This window comes from Prenolepis imparis, unplaced genomic scaffold, assembly GCF_030444845.1.
Source record: "Prenolepis imparis isolate NDT839.2.m4 unplaced genomic scaffold, iyPreImpa1.0 SCAF_8, whole genome shotgun sequence".
Classification (NCBI taxonomy): Eukaryota; Metazoa; Arthropoda; class Insecta; order Hymenoptera; family Formicidae; genus Prenolepis; species Prenolepis imparis.
In genome coordinates this window covers 16381847-16394880 of record NW_028141166.1, presented here as the reverse complement: position 1 = coordinate 16394880, position 13034 = coordinate 16381847, and the positions used below count along the sequence as shown (strand labels likewise).

At 29.9% G+C, this 13034-nt stretch overlaps 1 protein-coding gene across 9 annotated transcripts in view; it reads left to right on the top strand.

Moving 5' to 3' along the window:
• Window positions 1-13034, top strand: part of Hrb27c (Heterogeneous nuclear ribonucleoprotein at 27C) — a 58233-nt gene that overhangs the window by 8620 nt on the left and 36579 nt on the right. For 7 of the 9 annotated variants that reach the window (XM_083044311.1, XM_083044310.1, XM_083044309.1 and 4 more), the window contains one exon: window positions 3083-3238. In XM_083044311.1, the coding sequence (XP_082900437.1) occupies window positions 3083-3238 (156 nt within the window). Of the gene's footprint in view, window positions 1-470; window positions 1510-3082; window positions 3239-7937; window positions 11686-13034 lie in introns of those variants that run through there. The other 2 variants (XM_083044312.1, XM_083044316.1) reach the window with 2 other exon arrangements.

Below are 13034 nucleotides of genomic sequence, written 5' to 3'. Positions count from 1 at the left end.
ACTGAGTTTTGCTAACTATGTGAATGATTTTTGTAAATACAATTTAACAATTGTGTTCGGATTAGTAATTTAACAATATTCTTAATAACAGAACAAATTGAATTTTTATAACATTACATTTGTTAACTTTTTTTAGATCTTTTATGCATAAAACATCTTGTGAATATATAGTACGATTTTGCTAGTAACTACATTAAAAGAAAGGTTGAAAAAAAATATAGTGCTTTTATACAAAAGGTCCTTACACCATGCCAGGCAACAGGCAATAAGAACAGAGAATAGAAAATATCCACCAATAGAAAAAACAGAATAGATATTATTACCTGCTCCTATTGGTGGTCATTTTCTGTTTCCTGTTCCTATTGCCTGTTGCCTGACATTGTCCAAGGGCCTAAATTATCAACATGTATAATCCTTTATTACAACGTCATAAAAATTACATTAGTATATTATGCTTAATTGAATTTCAGATAAATAGTGCACAGAAAATTTGATACATTTGACGCACAATGTGATATAGTTGGAGAGAGAGAGAGAGATTGAAGGAAGTAGAATAAAATTTATATTACGCATTCATATAAAATCAAATAATAGGGCTCGGAAATCACCGTATCTTACTTGAGACGTAATTTGACATTGTTTAGGAGATACAAAAGTGGAGGGAAAACGACGCGTAGATATTAGCTTCTGCTCGACGTTGAATTGTATAGGAAAAATGGGATATGCTTATTGTATATTGTTCAATCTTTGGGATCGAAAGCTACGGCTTGCTGTATATGCTTGACGCACTGTCGCTTGTCGCTATTTCTCCTCTGTATCTGCTTTATTATCTCATATATTTTAAATCGTTGGACAATATTATAGATTATAGATTATTACTTCAAGCATGAGAGACGATAATTTCTGAGCCGTAACGATAAATTACGAGTATCTTTTTTTTATATCCAGTAATCCTCACGTATCCCGATACTCCTTCCTTTGCAAATTTTTTACTCTGTTGGTTTTTTTTTTTTTTCATTTTTTTACGTTTAACTTTTTACATGTAGATGATCGAAAAGCATGTACCCTGCCAATACCTATTTATTGGGTATATATTTAACTACATTTATAATTGAAAGATTAGCATATTATATTAGACACATAACAGATTTAGAATAGAATTCTCAGAAGAACTTCTCTTCCAAGATCCGAGCATGTTATAAAACATAATAATCATTATATTATAAATATTAAAAAGTGTAAAAAGAATTAATATTTTATAATTATCATGTAGGATAGTAATCATATTCTCCGACCTTTTATTTTCTTTACCGTTGTCCTACCTAATTAATGACGAATTAATGTCTCCTCCATTAGCAATAATAAACATGATCATTATTAAAAATATTAATCATGACAAGCTATTGCGTTAAGTTATAAAAATAAACTTTATAATAAAAGAAAATAAGGTTATTACAACTGACATCAATTCGTCTTTGAGATCCTAAATATCAGTATATAATATTTTTAATATCTTCGCTTGTGTGTAATATATGTTTGTCTCACCTTAGTGCTTTTTATTGTTTACACACAAAAAAATATGTGTGTATTTAATCATATATAAAATATATATGAAATAAAACTTTTTAATTAATATAATATAAATTTATTTGGATTTTTGTGGAAAAATGCGAGTTATTTTTATATGTAAATGTTTTTTTTACAATATTTGTTATTTAAGATAAGTTTTGTTTACAAATAATAATTATCTGTGTGAATAAATGTATAAGAATTTGAGGAACTTAGATGTTACAGATACTGAAATAGTTTGTCTGCACAATTTATTATTATGCTAGATGATTGTAATGGTGTCTTTGATATAAAATGCATGTCATTATATAGTGATTATATGTCTTAAGCATATATTGTTTATTTATTGATTTAAAAATTGTAATTTTTCAGTAAGATTTATATATTTTACAAGTTGCTGGAAAATCTTTGATATTGTTATTATTTTACATTATGATTTTAAATTTTTATATAAAAATTAATATTTAGAAGAAATGAGATAATTAATTAATCGAATATGTATAAAGCAATACATGAATATCTTGATATTAAGGATAGCAAAATTAAATGTATATATATACGTTTATAATATTTTTTATATATATACTAGGTGAGATATTCTTTTTACACACAAATGTTTACAAAATTAAATTTTATTGTTTTCAATATTTACGAGGATATGTTGGTATAAATAATCTTTCTATTGTTTACTAGTATAATTTAATTATTTTTTTTATCATTATTAGGTGAGTCGACTAAAAACCTTATATATTTTTATTTCGTAATTTGTTGAATACAAATGGTACACACTTACATTATTTTTCTACGTAATCTCCATGGCGTGTAAGTGTTCCTGCGCTTCGGAAGTGCATGAATATCTCTAGAAGAAAATTTATTTACCTGAGAGCGTAGGCTTAGGTAAAGAGGTGAAGTTGGCGGCATGAATGTCTACGCTTTCAGGTAAAAGATTTTTTCTAGAAGTATCCATGCACTTCCGAAGCGTTGGGACACTTGTATTACACGCCATGGAGACTATGTAGAAAAATAATGTAAGTGTGTACCTTTTGTATTCAATAAATTACGTGATAAAAAATATTTGAGATTTTCAGTTGACTCACCTAATAAATTTTTTAGACTGCATTTAATTATAAGAACAAATTTTTTTTAAATAAGATGATTGCTATTGTTTTATACAAAAATATCAAGAGTATTATTAAATAGTAAAGATATTTAATTGTTTATATTTTAATTATAATATGATAGATATAGGAAAATAAGATAAATTTACATGTAGATAAAAAAAAATACATGTATTGGCATATTTACGTTTAAATAATAATACAAAAAAGTTTACGTAATATATCGTGAATTATATACTGAAAATAATTTGCTGTAGTATTCTTTGAAGCACACTTACATTTATAACTTATTTTATTTTCTTATATCATTTTTAAAAACCGCTAGAAATTAGCTCTTTTTTTAAACTTTTGGTTAGATGAACGTGATGATTTAATGTTACGAACGAATGTTCCAGGTGATATGTATTCGCGGCAGAACACCGGCTCAGGTGCGCCCGGGTCCAGCAGCAGTTCGGCTAAGACTCCGGATTACACTGGGTACTCTGCGTATAGTAATTACGCCGACACCACCTATCCTCAGCGTTCGTATCAAGGAGGAGAAAGCAACCAAGGTGGGTATGCCGCCAGCGCTCCTAAACCCGGTCAGCAAGGCTTTGATTTCAAAGAGTGGCCCACCTCATGACCATTTTAATTGACTCATGGTGGAGAGATGCGCTAAATGGCTTGGCCTTGCTCGTGGGTTATTTCTTACTTTATATTCAGGACAACTGCAAACTGTATTTGATCGTGAAATCTGCGCTATGATGAGACATTCCTTGCTGTTTTGCGTCACTTACCTATTTATCATGTGCATTAGGATTGTCATTATTTAGAAAAAAAAAAGTATCTGTTTAAGGAATTCCGCGCTATGTAACATATTTTTGTAGAAACTGTAAATTAGAGTTACGATTAGAGTTGTAAAGTACTTGCTGAAAAAGTTGCTAAAATTTGCAAGCGTAAAGGACGATAAAAGACGCAAAGAATGTCTCTTGTTCAAGCCAGTATGTCGTTTGCGAGCGGTCATACATAAATAAATATCTTTTTTGAGAATATCAAAATGCCAGCTTGGAAGACGGAAGCGTCAAGGAATAGAAGGGGTGTTTAGGCTCTTTCCAGATTTTTTTTTCTTTTTATTGATCGCTCGCGAGAACGGCCCATGATCTTTTCGGATAAAAAAAGAAGAAATAAATTTTCTTAAAGTTACATTGAATAAAATAGAACAAAACAGCTCGACAGAATTAGAATAGACACCCATGATGCAAGCGAAGTTTGTATGGCACTAGGATAGAAGGAAGAAAGTGCGATGTTAGAAGTATTCTAAGAATAATACACATAATATGAGCGAATTCTGTAGAAGAGTAAAATGAATGAGTAAAATAAAAGCGAGCGTAAAGAGTCAGAAATGCTAATTGTTTAATCGATAATGGCATTTATTACGGAGGTGAATAAGATCTCAAGTTGGAGAGGATTTCTTCTCAGAACAGGCACAAATTTCGATGCTTGTTCACCTCCCGATCGTTAACAGGCACTTCGGTAACACAAACGATAAGAATAAACGAAAGAAATATTTAAACTATAGTCTCCAATGGAAAGTCAGCGCGATGACTTGCACATTCGAGACACTCGTCCCTCCACGATCTTGTATTTATTAAATAGTTGTTATATCGGATAATTGAAGGAAAAAAAATTGATAACGAGAGTAATTAATCAGATAATTAAGTAAGATGATCACAGGCTGACCTACGACTATAGAGAATAGTGTAAAATATATAGATCATTTTAATATGGTGTATTGTATAATCTATATGAATCTTTACACTCAGCAGGATGCGGTTTTTGCGGGCGTCCTTTTTTACTTTTATGTCATATCACTAGTAGTATCTTAAAAATACGTATTTCTCTCTCAGTTCCTTTTTTCTACTCTTTCTTGTTTACGATAAATTCCTTAAATTAGTTTAGCGACTGCTTTCCTACTCTTCCAAATAATTTGGAAATAATATCAATGTGCGAAAGGGTGGGGATAATAAGAAAAAAAAAAAACAATCACAAATATTTTTACAAATTGTATTATAAGAACTTACGTGTGGTCGTCGGACTGGCTTCTGTTCGACCATACCATAATGCACGTGGAAACTGGTTTATTTTTTACCTCCGATTTATAATAGCTATTATTAGGCACGTTTAAGGCTACGATTATTATTGTTACTATTATATATAATTAATTCTATATTATTACTACTATATATAAAAATATTATTATACTCTTATCACTATTGCTATTGCTACTATTACAAGTACTACAATTGCACTATTACTATTACACTATTATTATTGTCGACGATAATTATGAAATATTGTACGATGATGTGCTTATAAGTGTTTAAATTTTAGATGATTAGAACAAGATCACTGATGGATATAAGGTGGAGGGAAGGGTATATTGTAATCGTGTGGATATATCTCGGTAGGGGACATTGACCTGAAAAGTTTACCTGATTAAATATATGACTTAATTATATTTACTCTGTAGGATTTACCATAGATCTAAACGAGGAATATTTCGGAAGAGTGCTCTCGAAATGCTCATGTTTAATTACCGAGCGGGTCGCGTTGTGTCTTATTTTGTCGATGATGACGAGTATTACGCTAATATATACATATAATTCACCAAGTAAATAGACTTTTTATCACATAAAGATATAATTAATAGATTACAGTTACAAAGAATCGCAATTTCGTTAAGTGTCGTAAATGTGATCTCATATAATGTAATTTATCATTGTCCATTTTTTTTTGTTTATCGAACAGTTTATGACAGTGTAAGATTTTATTATATCTTAAGTGCAAGATGATTGAATGTTATTTTTGGGGGGGGTTTTTTTTCCGTCTAATGTTCGTTTCGCGCCATTCATATATCATTTTAATGTTTGGTGTATATTCTGACAATAGTATTGAATATTATACATTTAAAGCTATAGTATATGCTAATTTTTTTATTACAATATTTATTATCGATATATCGATTGATATATCGAGTTCGAATATAAAGTCAATTTGCATTTGATTAGAAATCTTGTATAATAACTTGTTTTTCGTCTGCGAAAAATATATCGCGGAGGGAAAACCGGTATTGTACATATCGGATGAAGAGAAATGACGAGCGAAACGTTAACAAACGCGACTCGTGTAAACTTCTGGGATCAACGCAATAACACAATTAAACACGTAAAACGAAATGCGACTAGAGAGCTCAATCAAACAACCAATTTTACACATTAATTATTATAGTAAGAACAAACGAAACACATACAGATAACATATACACTTATGAACACGTACACACTTCGCAGATAAAAAAATTAATTAATTAATTTTTTGGTAGCATAAAACTGCTTGTTCAAGGTTTTATTTTAAGTGACATAAAAATGAATTATAATTACGACACACTTTCTGTCCAAATTTATTCTCTATATATTTATATATATGAAATACATCGCTATTATTTTTTGTTCTCTCTTACAGATTAGGTTTAAATAACGTGTTATTTATACGGTTTATAACAACGAAATGTTTTATCACTTTTTATTATTTTTTATCTGTAGTCTTTTATATATATATATATATATATATATATATATATATATATATAATATTATATAAATTAGCAATGAAAAACTTCAATCAATTATTATTTATTTAAATTTTTATTTACTTGTATTACAGAGAGATTACTCAAGACTTATTTAATTTTAAATGCATTATGAAATATATTATTCGGAACTAAATGTTAAATATAGACTATATATATTATCGAATATTATTATAAAATATAAAACTATAAAAAAATTATGAAAAACTATAAATAAATTTGTAAATAAAATACATAGTTGAAAAGTGGCAAAACATTTGGTTATTCGGGATTGTTAGGGTAAATAACCTGTTATTTAAACCTAATTTGCAAGAAAGGAAAATAATAGCGACGTGTCTAAAACAATTTATTTTATAAATTAACATCAATAAATAACGATGCAAAAGTAAGAAATAGTATATTAATTATTACTAATAATATTTCTTACTATTATCGATTTTTAACTAAAGTTAAAGCGTGAATTTTAAAGTCTAAATATGTGCGAGGTATTAAGGAAACGCGGTTACATTTAATTTGTACAGAACACGTAAATATAATCGATGCGTTTGTTGAAGATTGGTATATAAATGAATTAATTAATTTACAATATTAACGAGTCTCAGATGGATAAAATAAATTTAAATATTAGTGCGGGGACGGGAAGGGGAAAAAAAAAGAATTACAAAGATTTAATAGTTGCCTGTGGCGCGAAACTGTATATACATACATTTTAGACTATTACGATGGTACAATTTTTTTGAAAAATGCCTAATGGAATTTAATGGAAGACGTATAAAAAACGAAGGCAAGAGATGCTTAGAGAGCAGGGGGAGAATTCGCAAAGTTCATTTTATAAGTCGTGGTAAAAAAAAGTTCCGGAAAATGATAAAGGGGTATCCAAATGTCGCACAAAATGCATTACACTCTCAATAGAAAATTTACTCCGCTTATCGATAAAGACAGATTCTTGTTATTTAATTTATCGTCAAACGCGAACAGTATATCGTGATTGTGATAATGGATATCTTAAGATATTCATGATTGCTCGCTTGATCAGAAAGGCATGCACGGCGAACGCTCGTCTCATGATTATGTTTGGACCTTTTTACGGATCGGGAATTAAGAAGATGCAAGATCATTTTTAGCTAAAAGGGCAAGAATCTATTCGAATAATATTAACGATTACTCTCTAATTGTATAACAGATAATATATTTATATTTAAAACGCAATATTATTAGTATTTTTAAATATCGAGATGACGCATCTAATTAATGTAATAAGTAGCATAGAAAAGATATACTTTGATTCTCTAGCCGTTGTTACTATCTGCCTCATTCGCGGTTACGCGAACTGTACGGCTTGCTCTCAGGGTTGTTGTTGTTCTCTTTTTTTATTATTGTTTCTGCGAGAGAATTCTTTTTTCTTCCTCCCTATCTTAAGTTCATCTACTCTTACCGAGTCATATGTATTTATTTTTTTTGTCTTTTAAGCGGGCACTTACACGCTATTCATCAAATATTCCGTAAAGAGGCCCTAAGTTCAATATTGAAACATCTTTTACGCGATGCTTTCGACAATTTGTCATCCCTGTTTACATAGACTAAGGCATCTCATTTTTATTTTTTTTTCTTTTTTCTTCTAGAAAACGTATCTGAAAAGAAAATCAACGTATCTAACATCCGTTGAAGACCGTTATTTTGTATAATAATCACGATTTTGAGAAACGAGGAAAGAATGCCTCGAATTATCACTTTTTTCTAATGTTATTATTCTTTTATAAGTTTTTATTAAAAATTAAAAGTTAGATTATTCTATATGCTTTCACAACAAGAATAGATAAATTACAAATCGAATTTGCTTACTTTTCATTATCGATATATACATATATCTGAAATCACTTAATTTTTGATATAATTTATTATAACTTATGATGGCTAATGTAAGTGCACTGCCGATTATTAAAAAAAAACACATTTACACACGCTTCTTGTCTTTTATGTTAATGCCTCGTTTTTCAAGTCACGAAAATAAAAAATTTTACAATTACTTTTTACAAACAAACATATTTATATATGCCTCTCTGCGTTTTTCATGCATTTCGATGATTTCGTGTTGATTCATTTTTTACACGATTAATAGCGAAATATAATATAAAATAAAAAGGAAATAAATTACGAATATTACAGCCACTAACAATAAGTTAGGTCATTGTTTTTTTTTCTCTATTAACTTAATTAGATAATGCGCGTTGATCTTGTTTATTCTATCATTAAATGCATAGCATGCGGGTTAAGTTTTTGCAAGACACGTTAAGTATTTTTGATATTTAAATAAATGTCCTTAAATATATAAATATAATTCCCGGGGACGTCGCGAAATGTCTGTTTTAACGTTTAAGCGTATATTTTTACGTCCCGCACACTAAAGACTGGTCGTATAATTAAATATTACACTTAACTACTCTTATTATTCGTAATCTATTGTGAAAAAACACTTTTTATTGATACACATGAGTTTCTCCTGCCGTTTTTAACTATTAGTATATGTCTTATAATTAGTTGATAACATATGACGATGTGTAATTATTGGCTATTGCATTTTTATCAAGCGATTATTAACCCTTGAAATCGAGAACACCGCGCAGTTCCTCTTCTTTATTATTTATAATACGATTGCATCACAAAATAAGTGAGACCAACAGATAGAAAGATTTTTTTCTTTCAAAACTGTGTAAGATCTATCGAAGAACGAACATCATTGTGTCGCGATAATACCGAATTTTAATTGAGAAAGAAGAAAGAATACATTCGTAGCGCTGTTATCAAATCTAAACTTTTTGTTACATTGTTTCGGGCGATTAATCGACAAATCATTTTAATATTCGTTTTCGTACAGAATCAAAAGCAAAACTCGACATATGATTTTCCTTTTAAAATTTTGATGAAATTTTCATTAACTTTCTTTTTCTTCAATCATATTAAGACGATACGCGAGGTCGGATAATAAAGAAGAGGTCGCCGGTATATTGTACTCAGATGTGATAATCGCCCGTGCGTGTTGGGCGCGAGTATAAGGCAGTAAGAATAATAATTTCAAATCGAATTAATATAAGAAAAATATAAATGTGTTACCCACACACACATACACACAAGATATTCTAAATTACGTTTATATAGAAGCAGTTAAGGTATTAAATTATAATTACAAAGTGATTTTCTCCTATGAGTCTGATAGAGCAAGGTAATCATTGTCTTAAACAAATATAAGTAATGTGAAAACACAATGTAGGAATTTAAACAAGTGAGTTTTTCATATAAGGGAAATTCTAAAATATATATTTATGTTAAGATTTGCACAGTGAGCAAAAGATATTTCAATATTACGAGAGGAAAGAAGAAGGAGGGAAGGATGGATAAAGTCGATTAGCGGGATAAGATACATACAGATATATTTATCATATACACTATTCTTTTACACACATACACAAACACACATACACAAATCCGTAAATACACACAGTAAGAAGTGAGTATATCGGGAGAGTGATTAGCGATTTTTGATAAAGACCACGAGTGCATTAGCGAATTGGACAAATTAGCTAGAAGATGAAATAATTAAATAAAGTTCTATAAAACGTGTAATTATTTTGATCATCAAATCTCGAAACATATGATCGAGAGATTAATGATTCTCAGACACTACTAGATCGTTATTTGAAAAAAAAGCTAAAAAAGGGGAAAATAATATAAAGTTGAATATTTTTAATTTGTTGAACGCGGAGGAAACATCAACGCTACCGTTTACTTCGCTCGAGAACGACCGAAAGGTTATTTCGATTTTAGTGGAATGGAAAATTCCTACAGTCGTTGAGATGCTTTAAAATAATAATATCTCGCACATGGTACGATGAGAGAATCGATCGATCTACTTTTATCATATTTTAGTGTGAAGTAATAAGGTAATAGACGTAAAGTTGATAATGATTGTAACGATAATAAATGAAATTATTAATAACATGACCTGTATACTTGTAAACTTTTAGCATTGTATTGGTAAGGTCGTGTGTCCCCTTACGAGCTATAAACGTGAATAGAATAAAATAGAGAATAAAAAAAAATGAGAAAAATTTATGATAGTAAGTTTAGTAGTATCACAACACTGTGCCGCATTTGGCTCTTTGCATATGCGATATGCGATTTTCTGGAAAAAAAAAATATGATGGGTATCTTATAACGCTCATTTCGAATAATAAGAATATAGTTGTTAAATGACATCTTTACGCTCGCGCGCTTTCTATCCGTCTTATTCCTAGTGCCCCAAATTTAATGTCTCTTTGTGTTGAGAGAGGATGTTCGATTTTCCACTTCGACATTGCAACGAAATATTGCTCTAAAATATTGCTCCAAAAAATTAGTATATCTGATGAATAATGAATTAAACTATTCTGACTAAAAATCGCTGAGTTGCATAAGCAGTAAATCTAGAAACATTCCGCACAAGGAAGATTCACGTTTGCGATGAAAAAAATATTCCACCAATATTTATTTATCAGTTTATTCCACTGCGGAAAAAAACTTGGTACATCTATAATACGCAAATATATAATTTTTCAGATATTACTGATTTTATTATATGAAATAAAATATTTAAATATTAATCTCTAGTCGCAATTTCGGACGAAAGTCTCAAGTCGCGTAAATAATACATTATCGGACCATCAATGTTTATATTTTAAGCTATACAATTAACCTTTAAATTAAAATTAAAATTATTATTTAAATAAATTTTATTATCTAAATAAATTTTATTATCTAAATAAAAAATTAAAAGTACTTATCAAAAAGATTTATTTTTTTGTTTAATATTTTCTTGTTTAAAAAGTGTTTTTATCTTGTTTTGTTTTTTTCCTTTTTGCGTGCCACGACTGCTAGACTACAGTTTTGGCGAGTTTATCTTATTTTTACCTTGTTTTTTAACAAGAATTGTTGTGTAAAAAATATTTGAGATTTAGAAAAGCTTTAATGTTTTTGAAAGCTGTGGGAGTTTCTTGAATTATTTTAAAACTTCTGTAAGTTTTTATATTTAAAATAAAATTTTTGTATTTAATTAGAGCTAAAAAGCTTAATAATAATTGATTATAAGATTCTCATGAGATTTAAAGTCGGACATCCTTCGAACAACACTTAGATGTACGTTCCAGGCCAAAGCGCATGGTCTCTATTTAAATTTCTTTTTTGCAAGAAAAAAGCCAAAATTGAAAAACAGGATAGGATAAAAAGAGAGGAAGGAAGGATGTAGAAGCTTGAAGTGAAGAGAGAAAGAGAGAAAGAAAGAAAGAAAGAGAGAAAGAAAGAAAGAAAGAGAGAAAGAAAGAAAGAAAGAGAGAGAGAGGGGGGGGAGAAAGAGAGAGGGGGGGGGGAGAGAGAGAGAGAGAGAGAGAGAGAGAGAGAGAGAGAGAGAGAGAGAGAGAGAGAGAGAGAGAGAGAGAGAGAGAGAGAGAGAGAGAGAGAGAGAGAGAGAGAGAGAGAGAGAGAGAGAGAGAGAGAGAGAGAGAGAATGAGCGAGAGAGAGAGAGAGAGAAAGAGTGAGGATTAAAAAACAAATAAGAGTTATTTAAAAGCATAATTTTTTCGTCGCACTTGTATTAATGATAACTATGATTACTGAATGCTGAATAATCAACATAAAAATTATGTTGATAAGAACACATATTTACATGCTATACTCTATCATGTATCTATATATATTCATTATGACATATGTGTATGTACACGCACTCGTATGTCAGTTCGTGTAAATGTATACCTTTAAAAATATATGCGTATTTCGGTAAGGGTTATAAGTATTTTTTTAAAGGTATGTACATTGTATGCACGATTATTTGTGCACGCGTATGTTCGACATACATATACATATATGTATACCACACACAGGTGGATACATATATATATATATATATATACATATATATAATATTTAAATACATACACAGTCTCACCACATACCAAATACATACACTATCCTTTTCTTTTCGTTTGTTGAAAAGAAGAATAAACGAAATGTTATCGATGCTGTTGTCGGAGTAATGTTGGTTGCAAGAATATTTCTCGTCAATCGTTGTAGAAATAAGGTTTAGGCTATTCGATGACGTTATACGATCAATGCGGATCGATATAATATGCATAAATCGAGACTGACGCTTTCAACTTGCTTAATCGTAGACGATTATTCTTATTTAATTATGGAAATACAAGATAGATGGGTGTTGATTTGAAATTGAGATTTTAGTGAATGTGTGCGTAGGATAAAATGCGTATATAGAAGAATACACAAATATAGAGAAAGAGAATTATCGATCTCTTGTTAGGGAAGTTGGATCCATCTGTCGTTTTTTCTCCATCTTTACACAATGAATCATGCGTCCAAGATATTTCTTGCAACTGAGACTACTGAAGTTTGAGACAGTAGAAGGAACGGTGACGTATGATATTTGGAAGGAACAATCGACAATTTGCCATTGTCTATTACAAACATCATTTCCTTTAGCATCTCGCGATATTATTATACTTGACACGTCACATTTGCGATCGCGTCGCGTAAACCGCGAGAAGAGATTGGTGTGTGTATATATTTATATCCCAATCGATCTGTCAGGGTGTATTCTAAGCAAAACTCGAAAGTAAATTCCTAAAGCAGTCGGAAAGTCTTAGTAACATGCAGTTAATCCGTTCTCTTAAGT